At 39.5% G+C, this 22,738-nt stretch overlaps 1 protein-coding gene across 1 annotated transcript in view; it reads left to right on the top strand.

Annotated features, from left to right (window-relative positions):
• The first annotated feature begins 13,643 nt into the window (after positions 1-13,643).
• GABRG1 (gamma-aminobutyric acid type A receptor subunit gamma1) overlaps positions 13,644-22,738 on the top strand; it is a 54,028-nt gene continuing 44,933 nt past the window's right edge. Inside the window, exon 1 of the mRNA XM_057366738.1 lies at positions 13,644-13,735. Coding sequence (XP_057222721.1) covers positions 13,644-13,735 — 92 coding nt within the window. The remainder of the gene's footprint in view (positions 13,736-22,738) is intronic.

The following is a 22,738-nucleotide window of genomic DNA, read 5'->3' as shown; positions in this document are numbered from 1 at the left end:
TAAGACTGCACAGGACAGGATGCAGGTTAGTGTGATCTGTCCTTTTGTAGCAGAAGAGAAGGCTTGAGTAAGATAAAATAGCAGCAATTGAAGTTATTCCAAAAATCTGTGATGGAGAGTCACAGTGGGCTTCCTGGAGACAGTGGGAGAACTTATCAAGACATCAAAGAAAACATGAAGTCAAGCTTATGATCCATATCATTAGATAACTTTTTTTTTACAGAAACCAAAATTTGCTCAGAAAGGGCCTAGAGACAATTCAAACCCTTATTAATTCCCAGAAAATCCCATGTTAGTAATCTATAATAAAAATGATGGAGCACATTTGTTGTGTTAATAAGATAGCCAGGGGCCTTAGAAGCACTTTTGGGAATAAAATAAAATTCCCTCTAGATGCGTCAGATGTAAGCAATCACTTTACCTGGTGTATTTTGGCAGAGTAGCTTGCTGTATTTTTTCCACTTAGAAGCAAGTGGGATTGTTTAAATATTGGAATAACGTGGGAGAAAATTAGAATTGTAACAAGTGTTAAATAGCCCTAAAGAATCTTCTTGGCTCAATAAATTYACAATATTTTTGTAAGGCATATTTAACTTAAATTTGTTTAAGATATTTTTACCTCTTTCAACTTACGTGGTATCTCAAATTATTATTGAAATGCTGTGTGAGAGAATCTATTAATTCTTACACATTGAACTGATCTCCAGGGAATTCTCTTGAACCAGTTCACATTGTAGCTCTTGATAAAATACAGTTCAGRCTTGTACAATTTCTTTTCCTTCAGTATTTCCATTCCCAGTTCAGTTAGTATGAATTACATAAAAATAATTTAATTTTGCTTGCCCTTTTCCTTGCCTCTCCAGAATTCTTCCCTCTTACTCTGCATGCACACAGAACACACCTGTACTTTCTTTCCTTGTCTGAGCAGGAAGAGTGAAATGGTCTCATAATTTCCTGCTCTAGAAATAATAGCAAAGAAAGGTCMACCTCAAAGTCTGACTTCCTCAGACACATCTTCCTAAGTTTGATTTTGATATTTCTGAAGCTTTTGCTAACCCATGAGGCTCTTCCCTCCAACATTATAAACCTCCTAGAGCCTGCAGAGCCCTTTGCTTTTACTGCATCCAGGGAAGGGTAATTGCTGGGGTTTTATGTCACAAATATAATTCCTCAGTTCTCTTACAGGTTTGTATTACTAATAAATTTACTCACACTCCTTGCTTGAATTTTAGTTATGTTTTCATTGGCATGATCATTTTATGTTTATTGCCAAAAGAATATTTCTAACTCTTTGTCTGTAAAAAGTTAATAGTTTTGTTGGAATGTTAGAGCAGCTGTACAATATCCAGTCACCACTTTGAGATGTTGTGTTTAAAGCCCAGCTGGTAACTTTGCAATTAATTTTAAGTGAGAATGGTTTGTTTCCCATTAGAGAGGCCTTTACACAGGAGTAGGTACAGTTGGGAGATGACCAAGCATTAGCTGAGCCCAGTGCTGCATGCTGTGAATGATGAGTGCAAGCAGCCTTTTTTATCCCAGACACTTTCATTTAGTCTRTGAAAAAAAAGACATCTATTAATGCCCAGGCAGTGACTTTGCTCTGCAAGAACTGTATTTTAAAAGACTTGTTTGTCTACTATAGTATCCAACAGTTTGTTTTTGTTTTCCTGAAAGTTCTTTTCACATTCAGATGTAATTTCAGTCTTGAAGAACTACTGCTTTAATCTGYTGAATGCAGGATGGTCTCTAAGGGGATACAGGACACCAATTAAAGTCAGCTTTTATAGCTATTTTATGCTTTATGACTAAGACAGGTATTTTGAAGTGGAAAGAATGTCAACAAAGTAGATACAGGGGGAAAAATTAAAAATTATGCTTAGGCATTTCAAAATAGGGAAAATAACAAGCAAACACATTAAAAACTTGCAATATTTAATCACAAACTACTGTATTACTCCTTTAAAGAGACATTTCCAGATGATGTGCTCCTTAAATAATATTGATTTATGTTAGGATGCAGATTTTTAAGAACTCTGTGAAAGAACCAGTCACATCAGGGAGGTAAAAAGACTGATTCTCTGGAAAGGACTTTTGCAAGGGTTTTGTATTCAAGGGGCTGCTACTTTTAAAGATAGATCATTTAAAAAAATATGTTGTATACAAAGTACTTTGTTGTTCTTCAGGAACTGTGTCTTGATCTGTTTTATTATTTTTATTTTTATTAGGGATTCCAGAAGTTCATTCCATGAGCATTTGTCACTAATTTAGAAACACTTGTTTTCCCCAAAATTATACTAGTGAAAAAGTATAATTACACTCAAACAAACATCAATTATACATGAGATGCTGCATAACTTTAAAGAGCAGTGCATTCCATTCAAATTACAGTCAAGGGTAAGGTACCAGAACAAATGCTCTGTGCAGTGGATGTCAACCAAGGAAACACAACTCATGCAAACTCAGGAATTGTTAGTCCAATTAAAGTATTAGAAATCTAATCAAAATTGTATTACTAATCTAGTTACAGTGATGCTAGCACACACAGTTGAAATTATCCAAATACAACAACTTCTCATTTATAATACAATGGTTGAACACAGATTTCCTCCTAGTCTCTTTTACATAGACCTCTATTATTTTGGGTCAGTAGATTGACGGAGTTACTGTTAAACAGAATGCATTARGGGAGCATACTTGTACTGTGGATCCAGGATCTGAGGTGCTTCATTGACAGGAAAATGGTGGTTACAATAGGCCTTCTTCCTCATAATTTCTTGTTTCACTTGGTGCTACTTTCATGTGTTTACTAACAATCTTATTTGCTCTTTCTTCAATGGTCTGCAGATTCCATGCTGTAATTGGGTTTTAGTATGTATAGTATGTTTTCCATGTGTTGGATACTTTTTCTGTCTTTGTTACTCCTCTSTCCAGTACCACCCTGGTCTGTGGCCCTGAGAGCTCTGATGCCATCCTGCTCTTGTAATTTTAAGGCCCATTCTGCATCTTGTGCTCGGCTTTTCGGAGATGACTGTTTTTCTTCTAAAGCCTGGAGCTTTCCCAATAATGTAGGATTATGTTAACACAATTTAGTCAAGCACAAAACTTCATTCAAAGGTAACTCAAGGGTTTGTGCCACAAAAAACAATGCTCTATGGGCACATCTATTTGTACACAGGTATGTTTTGGTAACTACTTGTTATTAATACCTGTTAGTTATGGCAATATCACTGTTATCAAAATTGAAGTAGCAGAGGAAACATTTCAGCCACTAGAAATGGAGTAGCTATTTTAAAAAGTTTATAGYGTGTTTCTTTTGGTGTTTATAACTTGTCAGTATGAGTTAGTAGCTTCTAGAGCTAAGGGCAGATTTGAATAGCTGAACTTAAATTCTTAGAGCACTTTGCACATTGTCAAAAGCTGTGGAAGATTAAGTGTGGAGTAATTCTGTTTGAGTGCATTGCATGTGAAAAATTCATTGGTAGGTAGAACTGRGATGCTATTTCTAACTCATTGATTCCAGTGTGCTGCTATTAGAACCATGATTTAATTCTGGTCACAAATGTAGCAGCTTTTTATGTTTTGCATAGGTATTTACACCCCCTTAAGTAGGTGGGTAACTCAGAATGAGGTCAGCCCAATATGTTGATTACCAAGCCCTCTCCCATTCAAGATCAGACATTCTGACAGTTACATATTTGAAATATGATTTGGAATTCCTTACTGAAATCTGTGGACTGGCTACATTAGAAGAAGGAGCTATAAAAATAAAATTCTGGAAAGGAGTAAAGCTTGCTGCAGAAAAAAAGAGCTGGTAAACAAACTTCTAAAAGCTGTATTAGTGGAAGATCTTCAAGGTAGACGAGTTTGAGCTCATTTTTGGAAAGACTATTTGAATAAATTTGGCAAGGAGTTGAAAAAGATTCAATGAAAGATTGAAAGGTATTAAAAGGCACTAAAATTTATAGCATTTGATGGAAAAAATAATGCCATCAAGGCAGTATTTTTGTCACCTGGTGACAGAACGCTCCCCCGGTATTTTGAGAAATCCGCTCAGAGAAGTCAACCCTTCTTCAGACCTTCATGAATAATCAATTCTCTTAGACCAAAACCAAATATTCAGAGAGCTATTCAAACCTAAAATTCTGATTGAGAACCACATTACAAATGGATCACTGAACCATCCTCTTTCATCTCCTATCTCCTGTAGTTCCTTGTTGAACAAGAGCTAAGTGCTCTTTGCTTTCAACCTGTCTGACAAACACAGYTATGGTAAATCCAAAGCAACTTCCATTCATCTTGGCTTTGCTTGGAATTTTTCACATTTTTTTCAGACTTGGTGAAGACATCATTTACTTGTAAGCTTRCATGCTTTCCCCATCTATTTCAGTTTCTCTGATATACTATCACACACTCGTTTCCCTCAGAAAAGACAAAAATTGATACAACAGATGTGTTTCTGCTCTCCTGCATGGTAGAGCTATATGGGGATAAGGATGGAGAGTCTGCATGCAACATTAGATTCCAAGCCTGCATGCCTGAGGAGCAATTTGGGATCCAACACAAAAGCAGAAATGTGAAATTTAAAACAAGACAAGAAGTTACTGGAAAGCCACCATTATTTAGAGGGATGAGGGCTATAAATGCTTCTGTAGGCAAGGAYAAAGGACGAAAATGGAAAACAGTAGAAGGAAACAACTACTCTGCTAAGCTTGTGCATACCTATCTCTGCTGCAGGAAACAGAGAGGCTGTGATCTCCTGTCTGTTTACAGACTGCGGMTGGAGAGTTTCTGACAAGAAAGAGRAAAGGCACCTTGCAGTGGGTAAAGAAGCACCCAGTCCAGTGAAAACAAAGAGCTAWACAGGCACTTCATAATTGGGATAGAAATCCTTCTGCAGAGCAAACTTGGAAATGTATTCCAGTCAGAAAGACCTAAGGATGTCACACAAACTGGAAGATGCTTCTTAGTTTGATATTTTAGTTTAGTTTTTCTAATTRAGATGAAAATAAACACTGAGAATGTAACAAACTGTCTCTTACTATGGTTATTCTTGTAGCCATTAAGGTAGTTTTTAAAGTTGCTTCCAGAGGAGAAAAAAAAAAAAAAAAAGCTACAGACATGAGTTTGATGAAAGTGGGAAAAGCCTACCTGCCATCAGAGGAGAGCTTTCGGACTTCCCTCCATGCTTTTGATGCTCTCTAACAGTTTAATGTCTTTTCTATACCATGGTGCCCAAAGCTGCACGCTGTGATAAAGATATATGGAAGAGAGATKATGGAAATTCTTCAGCTAAGGGACACTGTCAAACTCTGCACAAATGGCAGCTTCTGYGGCACACTGAGATTGGCAGCTATTAACATACTGCAGCCTTTGCAATACTTCCCCAAAAAAGGAAAGGTAAACCTCTGGGTGGACAACGTTTTGCCAGGAGCTAATGAGCACTTAATAGAAAAAAAAAATTAGTAGTTTAGAAGAAATATTTTAATGTAAAGGAGATATGAAACAAAATACATGAGAAAATTAAATTACATTGTATTTTATTGAATCAGATTAAATATAATTATTTTTTCAGAGTAAATAAAGAATCTATTTTACATGGCTAATACTTGAGGTGAAGCTTCACAAAAACATGCAATGCTTTCAATAGCTRTTAGGGAAATCAAAGACTCTGACATACTCTGTCTCATTTGCAACACAGCTCAAGCAGAAGATATTATAAGTATCTCCAGTCTCGTCAGTGGTATTATTTTAGAAGATACTTCCAAGAGAATGGTTGATTTACTCTAGAGAAGGATCATTCTTAAGAACAATCATCAATGATGCAAACCAAAGCAGCTGTTTCATCAGCCTCCAATCATCTGGGTGAATTGGTATTGATAATCATAGCTGATAATGGCCTTCCTGAGAGCATATGATAAACCRTAGATTATTCTTCCACTTTCAAAAATAGTTGATTTCTCAGTTATTCACTAGAATTATCTCTGCACAGCAACACTTTTTGTCATGCTAGAATGATGAATTTTCATCATATGCAAATGCTAGAATGTGCAAGTTAGTGATTAAAGACAACTGCAGAAAAAAAGAGTTTGTCTAGGAGCAACAGACCTAAGACTARGGGTCTTCTAGTCCTGTTTTCTGGTATTGTTTGAGAGGGAAAATTATTCTTCTCCGGGTCRTGTTTAAAAAATATAAAAATCAAAGCACTTTCATACTGAGAAGGTAATTAATTAGTTTTGAAAACATACCATGAATACATATTTTAAATATTGGCARACTTCAGCATGGAATGGAATGGAATGCACATATTCTTCAACCTCCATGCTATCTCAATGCTGCTAAATGTTGAAATGTTTGATATCATCAAAAAATGATTTTTGATAATCAATAGWATTTTCCTTACACAATCTAGTGAGGACCTGTCATAATAGACCATTTTCCTCTCAATAATTAAACTAGGAAGCAATGCTGGTTTTACSTGAAGATTCTTACAACTGTAAATAMATCTATTGACCTGACAGCTGAGTTTACACCAAGGTATACTGTAGGACAGTTCTATTTGATTATAGTAAATATCCAATAACAAAATATTTTGAATCTCAGCCAGATCTTTGCTTATTTCTCTAGTAAGCACTGGAGATACTTATGACTGTGATGTATTCAATTTACTAATTAAACCTTTGTTTCCTAACGTGTGGTATAATAACCAATAATTGGAAGATGGAAGAGGCACTTTAAGAAGAAAAATAGAAATGTAGAAGGACAAATTTAATACAACTGTAGAGAATGTAAAAGGCAGCAAAATACAATTTAATATACCAAAAAGCAATCTCTAAATATCTGAGACTTTTGTTACAATTGAGAGACCTAGAGGTCAATTAATAGCAATTGTAGAAGTGCAGCAAGCGACATAATATATTGCAGAAGGAGTGTTAATGCTCTGGACAGAATTATTTCACCCTTCCTTTAGATTTGCTATGGGATTCTGTTACCAAGAGTTTAAATTGTCATTCTGGAGAAAATGTTTTCCAATTATCAGACAGACCAGTCTTATGAAGAGACCTTTTTATCTCTTGTGCTTTGCAGATTAAAAAACTTCTTATACTCTAAGGAGGATTGCTCAGGATAGGGTACACTGAAAAGCCACTTTCAACTTTCAACAAAGGCTGAGCCAAGTATCAACTGAATCTTTTTGAAACCGGAAAAAGTACAACCACAGTCTTTGCCTGCCCCATTATTTTTCATTTTCACATGTCTTTGTCCTCCTGATCTGGCTGGAACAGTAAGTGCTCACAGTAGTCAGGTAGAAAAGCTGCCCTGTTATCCTCTAACAAAATAAGACCAGACAGATAATCAAATAGTATTCTCCTGAGAGCATCCTATAAGCTGTGAAATTATTCTTAACCATTTGAAGGTAATTTTGGTCCTCAGTGGAGACAGGAGGAATCAGCAAAAAGAAAAGATTTCTTTTCTATATAATTTCAAAATATGGGTGAACATACATCAAACATATATTGGCATGTTGTTTTGCCATGAATCGTGCCAGGGTCCTAGTCCTCTGAYAATTCACTGTGGCTTTGGCTACATTGGCAAATACTGGAGTGGAGTGGAAGCAGATCTTCAGAGACAATCCATTGGTACTGAGAAGCCAGCACCCTCAGTAAGTGTGTTTTGGAGGGGATTTACTTTAGCATCAATCGAGTTCCATGGGCTGAAGATCCCTTAGTGCTGGACACAGCGCATTCCAGCAGTCCTGGTAAGCACATCCAGAAAGCTGCTGCAATCATCTTCMTGTGCTTCTAGGCCCATTTTTGAACTGAATGCTCCTCATTTGAGCTGCAGTGCCAATGTACACCATATACACCTCAGGCATTTGCCCTGCTACAGTTCACTGAGCCAAACTGTGTCACTTCCCTGACAGGGAAAATAAGGCACAGACTGCAGAAGGGTTTGAATAGTGCTCACCTCCTGCCCCTGACATTGGAGTAATCCAAACTGGATTTAACTTCCTGAATGAACTAGAGTGCATCTTGGTGTCCAAGTCCCCTGTAAGACTCCTCTTGCCTTGTCTGCAGCATTTGGGTGCCTCACACTTGGAAGCGCCCCTCTACTCCCTGTTCTCCATATTCCCTRTCAACGTTCACAGCCTCTGAAGATGTGTCTTGACAGAAGGGAAATCCAGGCTCCTGAGAAATCTTGGTCTCTGTTTTCTCTTTGAAATTGTCTGACAGGTGAAGGAGAAGCAAAGATAAAATTGTGCTCTTAGGGTGAAGAAGAGTTAGGGATTGTGGTCTTACGCCTTGTTAAACAGGAAAGATCAAAATGCATTTGTCAAAATGTTGTTTGCTGGCTCATGTTGAAAATACTTCAAGGTCTAGTGAAAGGCAATGACAATAGTAATAGACCAGGGGAATGTCTGTGATTTGAGGTTATCTTTCTGTACCAAAGCCCTTCAGCCTATATAGCATAGACCTGTCTACACTTCAATTTGTTTTTAATTCCATCATAACTTAATGGAGAGGAAGTATAATGTGCTAAATGCAAAGGAATATCCTCTTATATGCTGTAACACTTCCCCTTCCCCATTGCAAAGATMGGTGCAATCTTTCAATTTTTCTCTGCTTGAGATTATTTCTCTTGCTTAATTTTAAGTGCASCTGAAGATGTACTGTTAGTAATCATTTTAATGAGTGAAGTGAGTGAGCAGTTAAATCAAGGTATCAGAGATGAAATCCTAATTAAAATAGTATTTAGTTATGAAAAGTAAGAATTTTATAATTTATTTTCTATTAGGATGTTGACTGTTTCACTGAAAGCAATTATTTTGTGGTTCTAATCACAATATAAAAGCTACACTGGAGCTACATTGTTGCTTCTTTCTGTTCTCCTGTGGATATCCACCATCCTCAAATTTAAAGACTCTTTTTAAAAAAGCCAGCACCAAAATATTTGCATTGGTTTTCTGTTTTCTTGAGGTGTTTTTAACATCTCTTGCAACACTAGGCCACTATGCTGTTTAAGATCACTTTTTTGATTCATATTAAACATTCGGGAAAGATTAACTATGATGATATATATTCAAAACCACTTTTTCTGAACTTCCCTGAAAGGAATGGAACTGTTTTTATTTGGGTTTCAGGTTTTAAACATCATGCATGTGACACTGTTCTTATATTTGTGCTTACTTTAAGGTGTCTCCCAACTTAAATTCTCTGATTCTAGAAGTCTAAAGTGTGAGGTGCACAGAGGAATTTGTTTTGTGAGTCCATAGTTAAGGTCCACMTGTGTAATTTCACCAAAGTGTTTTTAAGTAAATCTATGCTTTTGAAGACATGACTGCAATGGTCCTTGAGCTCTTGCTGTTCTATATGCATTTTTTTTGGTGGAGGACAGAACACATAATGATTTTTTATTCTATCTACACACACTTTGCTCTCAGCAGGGTAAGTGGTCTGCATGAGAGCCATCAACTTCCTTCAAGCACAGTGAATGAAGATGAACCATCCACTAAGTCTAGGTTTTCAAAGCTCTTATTCACTCAAAGTGGTATGCAGCCACACAAATCTGGCAACAGGTCTCATATGTTCCTGTCAGGGAAGTAGCTATATTTAAGAGAAATACAGCAGATGTAGGATGTCAGCTATGTAAAATTACATATGAGTGTTTTTTRATTCCTCTGTGGTCTTGAAAAATTGAATTGTGAAGAATCAAGATGCTCTCCAGTAATAAGTGTCAAGCCTCCCAGGTGAAAAATACAGTGATATTGGCTGTTTCTACATTAATGTGGCAGATTTTTTCCTACTCCTTCTATTTGGATTTCAGCTTTAAGTATGAAAATTCTTTCTCAAGTCCTTTTAGRTGAATCAGAGATTGTAGGTGCCTTGAGGTTGAATAGGTGGCATCTAAACTGGAAATCAAGAGCTTGTGCTAAGTGCCTTTGCTCCTTTTACAGTGCCTGAGGTTAGGTGTATTACTGAGGAATGCAAATCAATWATTGCACTTTTAAGAAGTTAGAGAACTGGTGATTTACCGTGGCTGTGGTTTAGAGGTCTTTTTCACGGGATTATCCCCGTATCTTGCACTCTTTAAATCTGAAGAATAGAGAAAGATTTCCAGTGAGCTTGGGCAGAATTTAGGTGATGAGCTGCTCCAATTAGTGTTCCTCTGGTTGTTTTGATGGATGTTACTCTACAATCCTGGAGAAATTTCAGTTAACTCTGAATATACATCTTCTCTGGATCTTCCATTACTAGGCAGCAGCAGAGCTGAGAGCTGACATGTGATTTTACATTTAGGTACTTAAAATCTTTACCAACATTTTTTATTTTTTTTATTTTTTTTTTACATTTGTCAGCACGTCATCACTTCCCATTTTATTATTGATATTCTACACACTGATGACTTCACAATATATTCACTTTTGTTCTCCATAGACTTAACCAAACTGAAACTTTCATCTGTAAACTTTTATATTTCTTCTCTTTGAATCCATTAGTTCAATGAGTAACCTGTTAAATGAAATAAGCTCAAGAGGAGATTTGTAAGAACTTTTTAACATAGAAGGTCAATCACTGACAGTAGTCTCCAGGAGTTTCTGAAAGATGATCTTACTTTCCTAGTGACCCCAAAACTACGCAGCCTCTTTAACAAATAACTGATAGACTTAAAATGGTTTTGCAAGACAATGAATAATGAAGCTCTGTTCTTCTATTCATAGACTCATTAAATATGACTGAAGAAGATAGAGCCAGTGGTTTTCCTTTGCAGAAGCCATTCTGGTTGGTTCCTCTTTAGTAATAATAGTGATGTGAATCCTACAGTTTTGCTCAACTTTGGTCAATTTGCCCCTTTCTGAAATGATGCTTAGCATGTCTGAAGTGACATGACTGACTCCTTTCTTCATCTCTGTCCTTTTTTTTTTAAAGACAGTCTTCTTCCAGCATCAGAAGATGTTTTTAACTGAGAATTTAAAAACTGTTTTTAGGTTAGCTGTGCCACTATCAAGCAGATGAGAAATATCTGCAGGCCTTAGTAACTAACTCACTATCTTTTATGTATTATCTTGTACAAAGATCTTCTTCTTTTGACAMCCAACTAGGTAATTTCCTCAGCTTTTCTTTGATAGTCACTTTTCCATTTTGCAGTTTTCGTTTATTGCTTCTTTTATTTTCCTTAAGAATACAGATGATCTGAATTGATTTGTTTCCCTTCATGTTTTCTTCTGATGGTGAATATTTTTTGTTATTTTCTGTTCCCTGTTTGCTTTTCAAAATTTTTATACTTATTTCCCATCTAAGAWTTTACTTACTCATGGAATAATTTCCTCTCTAATTTTCAGAGGAATGGATTTCTATTGTTTACACCAAAGAATAAGAAAAATTGAGATTTTGGACTATCTGAAACCTGCTTGTCTGGATGTAATTTGAGAAATATCATTGGCACAGCTTTTATTTTAATTTTTTTTAATAGTACTTCTATGTGCCTTAGTTTTCTAAACCCTGAAATCAAATGAAAAATTCCATTTTCTCACTATTCATCCTGCATGTTATTTTAGCTGTAATCTTCCATTTGTTTCACTGCTAGCAAGCTGCTGGATCTAAACAGGGGTGAAATTAAGTTTTTAAATAGATGCTCCAAACTGCTTATGTAGAAAGAAGATGTCTTGGAATCCTGTAAGTATGTTTAAACTTCCTATGTCAAATTTTCTCAGTAGTCACTTTAATTGCATATCCTTTAGTGACAGGGTGGAATTTTATAGACTAGTAAAGAGCCTTAATGATTCCATAAACATCAAAATGCAAAGACATGAGCATTCATTGAACATTTTGCAAGACRCAGTCAATTTGACAGATCAGTTTATAATAAACCTAAGGACCATAGCCATTTTCAGGGCAGGACTTCCCAGAGAGAAAGGGGCTTGGGGTTGGGCTGCRCCCATTGTCTGGCTGAGGGGGACAGCAGTCCGGCTTCTTGGAGCTAGTGCCACCAGCTGCAGCAGAAGAGCTGCTTCTGCACTTACTCTGAAATAAATGCATATGCTCTCCTCTGAGCTCATGCCTTTGCCATCATGCTACGATGCTGCCTGCTGTGTTAATCCACCAGTAAAGAGACCTCAGGTCATGCAATAATATGTGCCTTTACCGTCTGTCACTACCCCCAGGACTGGCTATTAATTTTCAAGTCGTTGAATTTTCACTTAATGTACTGCAGCTCTCTGAAGCATGGTGAGTTTCTTTAACCATTAAAGCAGCTGTAAGCCGTATATATAAAATAATAACCAGATGCCSGTGTGTAAAGGAGACAAAATACTGCCTTTCATCAGAATAACCACTGGATGGGGGATTATTTACATTTCTGTGCAGTGACAACTTGACTCGAAAAAGGATGATGATGATGACTGTAAAACGGTTTGCCCCTTACACCGAGAACTCGTTGCACAGGTTACTCCAGAAGGGCCCTATAGAGATCTGAGAGCAAGGGCATCTCCGGAGGCAGGGATTTGGGTTGGTGACAGCCTGAAGCCGAGAGACCAGATAGGCGTTGTCTAAGCTCTGGTCCCGCCGGGACGTGCCCGCCGTCCCCACGGTCGGTCAAAGGCTTCGAGCGCGGACCCTGTGTCTCCKCCGCCTTCCCTGCCCCGGGTTTGGGGTGTGTGGGGGGGTGCTGGGTGGGACGTCTGGCTACTTCCCCCTACATCTCCCGAGAGAGACTGGCGGAGGGAGCAGTCGAGAGGAGACAAGAAGGAAAAAAGAATTTAAAAAACCCATACCCTTGCGTTTTGCATGCCCTTGCGCGTTTCACAGCGCAGTCCCGCGCATCGCCCGCTCCCCGCCCGTCCCCCTCCCGGGCGCTCCGCGGCCGCGCAGAGCCGCCTGCAGCCGCCGAGCCTGCGCCGCTCGCGTCTCGGGGGCGCGGAATTCCCGCGGCTGCCCTTGCGCGTCCAGCGTGCCGCCTGCTTCCAGCACGGCTTTAGGGACTGCGGCTGGAGGGGTGTGCTCCCTCTCCTGGGGACGGACGAGGGGATGGCCGATACCCCCTTCCCCGCGGTTGCGGCCGCCCTCGCCAAAATGTGGATGGTGCTAGACGTAGAGCCGCGCAATCTCCGCGGGTGTCCGCGCACATTCCCCGGCGCTTCTACTCCCTGCTGCGGGTCTCCGCTGGGCAAGGAGGACCGGCTGCCTCTCCGAGAGCCGCCCTCTGAGTAGCTTCAAAAAGAGAAAGATTTTAATATATATGTATAGCTTTAAACATATATTTAACGTTTTATATATTCTGTCAATTTATATTTATACGTATATAGATATATAAGGTCTATTCCATCTCCCTCTTTGGCGAAAATACCAAATCAATGCCACCCTATCTCCCAAGCATGTTTCCCTTCTAGTAAAGGAGGCTCCACCTCTGCTAGGGATTGATTCGCCCAGCAGTTTTTAGGATAATTTATGAACCAACCTGATGAGCCTATTGGGCGAGTTGCGCGGTCCTTGCAGAGTGGGTTTCTACCTGTTTGGGTGTTTTATTTTATTTTTTTTTCCCCCCTCCCCTCCCTCTGCCTGCCGTGTGCCGAGGGTTGGTGGGATTGGTAGGGTCGCTATTCCCCAGCCTCTCCGGAGGAAATTCGGGCAAGGGAGAGCGGCTTCACGCTCATGGATGCGTGGGGGGCCCCCGCGCCCCGCTGGATCCGCCGCCGCGGGGCCCGGCTGCTGCTGCTGCTGCTGACCGTGCGCCTGGGGAGCGGGTGAGTACGGCGGGGACCCGCACCGCCCCCGCCGGGACTCGGCTACCTGCGCATCGTGCCCCGGGCCGAGCTGCGGGGCTCCGGGCGGGCTGGGGGCGGGGGCAGGGGGGCAGGGGCAGGGGAAAGGGCAGGGGCGTGTTGCGCCGCCAAACTTCAACCAAAAAACGCGTCGGCGCTGCGGCCGTAGCTCCCGCGGGCGGCTGCGGCGGGAACCGGCGCCGGCAAAGTAAAACTTCAGCCGCCTGCCACTTGTTCGCTGGGCGGGTTGGCGAGTCCGGGCTCGGCTCGGTGCCGGGAAGGGCGCGTCCCCCGCGCTGGGGGCGGCCCGGTGCACGGAGCTCCTCGGCGCGGTGCACGGAGCTCCCCTGCCCGCTGCACGGAGCTCCCCGGCCCGGGTGCTGCCCGTCCCCGCCGGCGGCTGCGGGGAGAGGGGCCCGGAGCGCGGCTGGTGCTGCCGCTGCTGCAGCTGCCGGTGTGGGGGCACCCAGCGAGGCTATGGGACCTGGGCGCTSTGCGGGGCCCTCCCGTGCGCCACCCGCTCCGGCCGCTGCAGCTCTCGGGAGGGGGACCGGGCTCACGCGTGGGATGGAGCTGGGCGGCTGCTCAAGTCCCAGAAGTTGGAAGCATGCATGTTAAAGGAGAGATAGGAAATTGAGTTGAAGGGCTCTGAAGAACCAACAGTTTTGTACGGCAGTGCACATGTGCTATTAGTACCCATAACAACGAAAAGCAATGTGATAATTCAAATCCATTAATAATGTGAACCATTCCAACCATTCCACAGGTTAAACTCGTAAAAATCACAAAGCAGCCCTGAAAGGGCATTTAACTGTTGCTCAGTGTGTCTTTCTTTTTAATGAAACACCATATTATCTTTCTATAGTATATAAAAATATGTAGTGTATAGACTGGCAAAAAACTAAAAAGGTAAAAAAATCTATTAAACATTTTTTTTAAAGTCTATCATACTTTAGCCCCCTTCCCCACTCTGAATGATAATTTATCAGTCTCTGTGAGGYGTGTTGATCTCATCACATCTCTCATCTTCAGAAAGCTGCTGTGTTGTCCTAGTCAGAAAATCACTGATTATACTTTTCTTAACCTGTGTCTTTTAAAACCTTGATAAATTATGGAAATATTTTTCAAAGGCATTGATGAAAATTATACCAGTGCAGCTGTGCATCTTCAGAATTTTTCTTAATGATCATAGTGTACCCCAGGTGTGAAAGAAATTATCAAGTGGTTTGAGAGAAAAGAATATGCATGCTAATTTATCAGTTCAAAGACTTAGTTACAAAGGAGGAGGACTAGCTAAAAAAAAAAATTATTTTGCTTTGTTTGTCAGACTGTGGTTGGGATTATAAAACTAGGTGTAGATTATTGTGTATGCATCTCATTAACATTACCATTTTATAAATAAGTTGATAAGAAATCTTCAGTGAGAAAAAGAGGTAACTTACATGCATTGTTTTGTTCTGTGTTCGAGGACATCTCACATAAAATAGAACCTTTGGTATACATATACATGTATCTGAATCAACTATTTTCAGCCCTGACTTTTTTTCAGAGGCTACATGGAAAAATAGTATTTGATAGATTTGAAAGACTCCCTATCCCAGCTCCCCCCCTCCTTTTTTTTTTTTAAGGTGACCTCAAATGGACATGTTTTGCAGCTAATGGTTCTCTGGTATGTAGTGCATTGCAATTCAAGGGTGTTTGCAGAGAGCTCAGGACCTCTGGTGCTCTTTAACATTCTGCCACAAAGTAGGATGGAAATACTATTTTTCTGCTTCTTTGGATGCCCCTCTGCAGTTTCAGCCCAAGATTTCCCTTRAAGTTCAAACTAAAACACAGGAGTAATGCTTTTCTCAAGAGTAGACCAGGTTGCACCAGTTCTGCCATTTTTTCTACAACTATAWTGCAGGAGCCAGTCTGCCTTCCCAACACACATTTTTAAAAGGATTGTATCACTTTTAGTATGCATTTATACACAGAGTACTTTGTGCTGAGTATGAGTAAAGTTACTTCAGCTGTAATAAATGGAGTTACAGCCTAAGCAAGGGCACTGGAAGTAGAGCCCAACCAAGAGCATTATCTTTTAAGGTATAGCCACAAAAGCTGTTGCATGACATTAMACCTAACTTCCACACCAAAGTGAAGGAACTCTGTCCCATAAAACAGCTGTTTACCCCCAGTTCTTCACTTTCAGCACTAACAGATCAGAATAGCCAAAGCACTTGGTGTAATTTCATGAGTCAGTATTTTGAAGGACTACTTTTGTCAACAGCAGACATCTCTTCTATAGCAGAAATTGGGCTGTGAGCTTTTCTAGAAAGTGTGTACAGGGAAAAAGTACTTATYCAGCAGTCGCTGCAGTCCTAAATGTTTGGCAAACCCATTATTCTTGTTGAATTCAAATAAACAGATAATTGATAGGCAGAGCTGAAGAACTGACAATATAATTAATATTATTTCCTTAGTTCCAGCCATACAGGTGCACCATAACTGTAATATTTCTTCTAATTTATACTTTAAATGATATGTGCTGGTCATCATGCTTAAAAGTAAGCTTAACTTAATTTTGACCATATCTTCCCTTTAGGTTTTTAATCTGATATTCTAAATGCAATTATAAATACTCTGCTAAAATGTAACTGTCAGCAGGTACAAATGTCAAATAGTATTTTCTTTTTCATTTCAAAATTTCTGTTAGGAAGATACATAATAMAGCCTATGTTGTCTTCTCATATAAATTCCTGGATGAGAGTTAAGCCTGTCATAACAACATTGGTTTCTTAGTGCTTRATAATAGCATTTTACTGTTTCATTTGAACATCTATGATGTTTATTCATTATCTTCACTCTTATGTGTAATGTTTGTGATGTGACAGTGAAAAACTTGTTATTCAGCAGTCCCAGTTGTTTAAAATGCATGTTTTTTATTAAAAGTTTGTTAATATTTTCTTTTGTTAGTCTAAAGTTTAAAGAGACATAAATATTGAGAAGTACTTACATTCTTTGCACATAATCTTCTTACAGTGGTTTCAAAGAAACCTCCAAACTATGTCAATCCATTAAAAAAATAAAAAGACTCACAGCAGATTTAACCAAATTTTCATTTACTTTTAACTTTATGTTTGCTAAATATGCCTGATGCTAGAAAAAGCACCTGTGCTACAAATTCAGGCCCTTYTGAGCTGGACAGAAAAGGTTACAGGCGAGTGTTTGTTGATCCTGTTCAACTTCTTTTTGTGAATACATGGTTCTATCCACAGAGTGGATTCTGAGGGGATTGGGGGAAGAGGTGCTTTTTCTCTGAAGCTCTAGAGGAATTGTATTAATGTGGGTCAAACAGAACACCAGGTAGGTAAGGCCACTGAAATGGACCAGGTGTACGCACAGTTTGAAAGTGAGTGGCTTTGTTTTGGGCTATCATATACACAAACTMAAACAGTCTTGGGGGCTGATCTCACAGAAAACTGAAGGTGAGCATCTCAAACCCCATTTCTGTAGCACCATCTATGATAGAAGAGTAGTAGCACTTTTTGAATTACCTGCCTCAGTCTTTCTTGCACTGCATACTAAAGTGATCATATGCTTAGTAAAACAATGATATCATAACTTATTTGATAAAGAACAGCAGAGACAAGAGTTAATTATAAATTACTGCAACATGCTGACAKGAATCTTTCAAAGGCTGGTAGATGACAATGACACTAACCTTTATTTCTTAACAAATTGTCTGAATACAGAGTAATTYGGATGCAATTGAATTAATCTGAAGATGACACAGAAGTCCTGATTTTGCATTTTTGCACATGCAAACTTTTTAAGACTGAAAATAGTGTGGTGAGTGCAGTGGCCTACAAGCCTGTGTAAAAACTTGAGTCTRTATACATAAACTTAAAATGGTAAGTCATGCAGCAGCACTGAGCTAACAGAGGTAACTAGAGAGAGACTAGGAAGGTCATCAGGAGTTCATCAGAACAGAACTTATTTCAAAGRAGAAGGCAATTTAAGTGATATGGAGATGATGGAAATAAATACTTTTTAAAATACGCTTTAATTGRTGATGTTCCAGTCAGTAGGATCTGTTGAGATAATCCAGTTTTATAGAAGAACATATAARAGGCTCAATGAAACTGGAGAATTTACCCTGTCCTCTGTATCAGGTTTGCTTCTTTAGTTTAACTAAGTCCCTGCACACAGACTTGATGAGGAGGAATCTGATGAAGTATTAWATAGTTGTTCTACTCTGAGGTTTCTCTGGCTTCCAGTCAGTGGATCTCCCATTTTCTTCTGCTAGCAGAAAAAGCCTGTTTTTTCCCCAGTGTAGCCTGCTACACCTGCCTCAGCCACTGGATCCCATGTCCATCTCTTTGTGGAGAAATCCAGATCTTGGTTGATACTTCTGGTTCTGCAGGGYAGCCTCAAGGTGCAGCRGCTGCAGCTGCTCTTCAGAAACAAAGCATGGTCTGCATCCATCTGCTCTTCAGCAAGGAAATCAGTCATCAAAGSTCTTCCTTGTTCTGACTGCCTCTGCCAAGCTCTGCCTTGATAAGAACTCARACCATCTCAAGTGAGTCCTGAAAATTCTTAAAGGAATCAGCATTTTAGTCAGAAAACGTCCTGGTGCCTTTCTCTTTCCAGCCCAGTCTTTGTGTTGTAGAAACCTTCTACATGTGTCGTAGAAACCTTCTCACCTCTGGGTGACAGGAAACTCCAGTGTGGTTAAATTCCAAGCAGTTGTTGCAGGATGAGTGATATAGCCCAAAATTAAAGTTTGATACAAATATGTCACAATTGTAGATACTCTATGCAGAGTGGAAATTTCCATTGATTTGGACCCATGCTGTTTGAGTTGTACAAATCACTCTTTGAAGAAAATCTGTGGTATAGGTAGTTTAAGAGACAACTTGGTAGCTGCTTACATTTTCTTCTCAGTTAAGTAAACTGAGATACTTAGGTTTCYTCAGCAAATATTTAATTCTTTGCTTAAGCACTTTTAAACCCTTTCCAGTTTTTGTCTGAAGAAGAGATACACACAGAATATTGCTTCACTACTACTGCTTCATGCTGCTCAGATACTCTCATACAGGATTAGCTCCAATACTGTTCAGGCATAACTTACGTTCTTTTTGTTTTCTGCTTTTGTCCTCAAATCTATTTCTGTGTCACTGCATTCATCTCTGGTAAGGTGTAAATGGCTAATTCTGTGTTTCTAAATTTACAGGCAGTAATTTTTCTTTGTTTTCAGGAAGATAAACATAGTGAATAGGAAAAATCTGAGGTAGAATGAGATACATCCCCTTTGGACTAATTTGCTTGATATCTGAAATAGCTTGTTAGTCCTTTCCTTTAAYAGAGTTTTCTTCTTGTTCAAGGCAGTGTACCATGAGGGATTAAATATTATTATTATTGTTCAATTTTTCTTTCTGAATAAAATTCAACTGGATAAAATTTATATTAGTAAAAATTTGTAGCATCAAGTGTTAATTTAGGTGGTTAACTGTCTATATAAGCCATGAATTTTTTTTATTTCATTGTCCAATGTTAAATTTGCATGACAGAAGAAATTATGTAGATATTTCTAAAGATAAAGGGTCCTCACTTTTTTCCTCTGGAGGAGAAGAGTTCTTGATCTCGCCACCACACAGCCATTGAATATGTGTTGGGTTGTATCAGACATGCTGCAGATGAGCTGTCGACCTGCACCTCAGACTCTTGCTTTGCCACTCAGGGCCATCCAGCTGATGGCATTTGGGTTTTGTCCAGAAGGAAACAATTCTGACTACCATGAATTTCAGTCACCATCTAATAAGAGGTGTAATAGTCCTGTTTTAAAGACGTGTTGCATTTAATACACAATAAATTACATCAGAGAAGACATAATTTTGCTCATAGAGAGAGCAAGCTTTTGATTACATGGTTTAGGTATTTCCATTAGTCCTAACAGATTATATTTACCCTTTTATACAATTACTCATTAACTTAATTGACCTTTGGATTAGTCCATAACTGCCTAATGAGAGTTGCACTAAAATTTCACTAGAATCCATTCACTGTATTTCTCTTGGGGACGTGTAATCATTGTCTATTTATTGCAGACATGTGGCTTTTTCTGTGATTTCAAGCCATATTTACCTGTATGCCACAATTATGGTGTGCAATTCAACATAAGTTCTGTTGCTGCTTCAGTCTGTGCATATTTCTKTGCCTCCTGTGGGAGAAGGCTGGTACCTGCTCACATGTGTACCAGAATCTGGAACTATTTCAAATAAACTTGTATTTGTGAAGGGTTGTAGCAGATTCCTTGTCACCTGAAGATTTTGCAGGAAATATGTGATGAATTGTATTAGAACAAATGTTTATATGGGTATGTTGAAATATCATCATCTTAAATGACTGAAAATGCCTTATAAAGGAGTGCTCATTTGATATATCCATTGAGATGCTGGTGRTATTTTAAGTTAGGAAGTTGGCTTTGCAATTTTGTGAATTTTATAGTTAGTGTGGGATGGCCTTTCATTAGGTTAACTGCTTTTTATTGAGTTGTGATTCTCAGCATCCATTTATCACAGGTTTGTTATAAGTCTAATTTCACTATGGAAAGTCTATCTTGGATCAAGGCAATCAGCCCATCAACAGTGTATCTGTGCATTTTGAATTTGATGATGATTAACCTTTCATCATTCAGGTGTAGACAGAGATCCACAGTCTCTTGAATGGTGTGCCCACATGTGGCACATGCATTGTGTGTGAGTGTCTTTGTGTGATGATCASACTGAAACACCCAAGAGATCTGCCACGGTCAGTACAAGTTTCACATATCAAGAGACGATATAAACACTGTCCTTCCTTAGCTTTTTGGAGATATTTTGATCTTTATTTATCACCATTTGTCCCTTTTCACTTATTTCTACYTAGGTTCTATAATTTGCTATGGTTGTCCTCTCGTGTTCAAGTCTTCATTTGCTCCCTGCTRTTTGGTCTGGATGAGCAGTGGACTATGGCTGTTTACATTTTATTTATTTGATTACATGTTATGGCCAACACCTACAAAAAAGGTAAAACCAGCCAAGAAAACAAGATTGCACCTCAAGTCCTGTGTTCAGTTCTGGGTCTCTCACTACGAGAGAGRCATTCAKGTGCTGGAGCATGTCCAAAGAAGGGCAGCAAAGCTGTTGAATGGTCTAGAGTTTAAGTCCTTTGAAGAGTGGCTGAGGGAGCTGAGGGTGTTTAGCCTGSAGRAAAGGAGGCTCAGGGGTGTCCTTATCACTCTCTACAACCACCTGGATGAACGCTGTAAAGGTGGGGGTTGACCTCTCTCTCATGCAACTAGAGACAGAACAAGAGGAAAYRGCTTCATACTGCRCCAGGRGAGGTTCAGRTTGGACATCAGGATGTATTGGTTTCCAGAAAGGGTTGTTAAGCATGGGAAGGAGATTGGCAGGGAGGTGGTGGAGTCACCATCCCTGGAGGTGTTCAGGTAAGAACACTCAGTGCCATGGTCTASTTGACAAGGTGGTGATGATCTYGTTGACAAGGCTGGACTCGGTGATCTCAGAGGTCTTTTCCAAATGGAATGATTCTCCGATTCCATGAAAACAAATCATACAACATGGACTGCAAATTTGTAATCAGAATGTGGAATAACTGCTGCAAGGAGAGAGAAGTGAGAAGTGTATCCTATTTCCTTCATTGTCTGGGGTGGAAAAAGAACTGCTCAGAGCATCAGAAATAATGACATTAGCATAATGTTTCCTGAAGACAATTTTTTTCCATCTTGAAAGACTTTTTTTTTTACCAGGTTCTTACATTTTCAGGCAGGGCTGTTTAGAGGAAGCTGGAGAGGTTGGGGTGAAGGGTTGAGAGGAACATTATGAGATTCATCAAGGATGAGTGCTCAAGTCCTGCACCTGAGTTGTAAGTCTGCCTCAGTAGGACTGAAGCTGGGGATCAGCACTTCCAAAAGGACGTGGAGTTGCTGCTGCAGAGTATGGCACCTTGGTAGCTGGGCAGAGGGCCAGCAGCCTCCTGGGCTACACATTCAGGAGGCTGAAGAAAAGGATTGTCTGCCTCTGCTCAAGACTTGTAAAACCTCATCTAGATACAGTATTCCTTAAACTGGAAGGGGCTCAGGAGGAGGCTGCCAAGCTGGTCAAACAGGAGCACCTGCACCTGCACCAAGGGCTGATCTGACTGGAGAAAAGATGTCTTTGTAGGGACCCAACATCTGTCCCCAGCATCTTCAGAGAGGTGATCTAGAAAACAGAAGGAGTTGCTTCCTGGTGGTGTGTGGTAAGAGAATGAGAAACAAAGTTGATGAATTGTAACAGAGAAATCTCAAGATATAAAGATATGAAGAAAAAAAATTGCCAGGAGGATAATTAAACAATGGAATAGTATGTCCAGTGAAGTTTTGGGATGTCTGTCGCTGAAGTTTTCAAAGATCCAGCTGGATTAGGCAAGTACCCTGGTCTGAATTCAGTTTTGGCCCTTCTTTGACTAGAAATAAACTTTGCAAGATCCCTTCTAAAATTTATGTGGTAAATCATAATGTTTCTGGAAATTACAGAAATCAGCTTGTAATTTTTGTTTTGGTTTGTTTTGTTACTTGTGCAAAGTCCTTGCTCTCTATTGGTAGCACAGAAAAGGGGRAGTGTCAAAACAGGTAGTTGTCTCCGTCAGGTCTGCAAAACTGGGAAGAATTTTTTTGTCATCACTTGYAGAAGTAAAGAGATGCTCCAAGTAAGATTGCTGTACTAATCAAGCTGAATATGTTTGAAAATCCAGCAGCTCTGAGCTGGTCCAGAGAATAACCTGTACTTGGCTAGACAGATGAGAGAAAAATTGTCAATTGATTTCAGGGCTGCGGCTTTATAGAAGAGGCAGCAGTAATACTTGTTCTGATCATATCAGTGCTTGGATGGACTTTCAAGGGGAGAAGATAAACTTTGTATTATGTGAGAAGACTGATGGATAAAGAATGTCTACAGTGCT

This window comes from Malurus melanocephalus, unplaced genomic scaffold (genome assembly GCF_030028575.1).
Source record: "Malurus melanocephalus ecotype Western Australia unplaced genomic scaffold, MMel_1.1 scaffold_71, whole genome shotgun sequence".
NCBI classification, from domain to species: domain Eukaryota; kingdom Metazoa; phylum Chordata; class Aves; order Passeriformes; family Maluridae; genus Malurus; species Malurus melanocephalus.
This window is presented reverse-complemented; position numbering and strand designations above follow the sequence as displayed.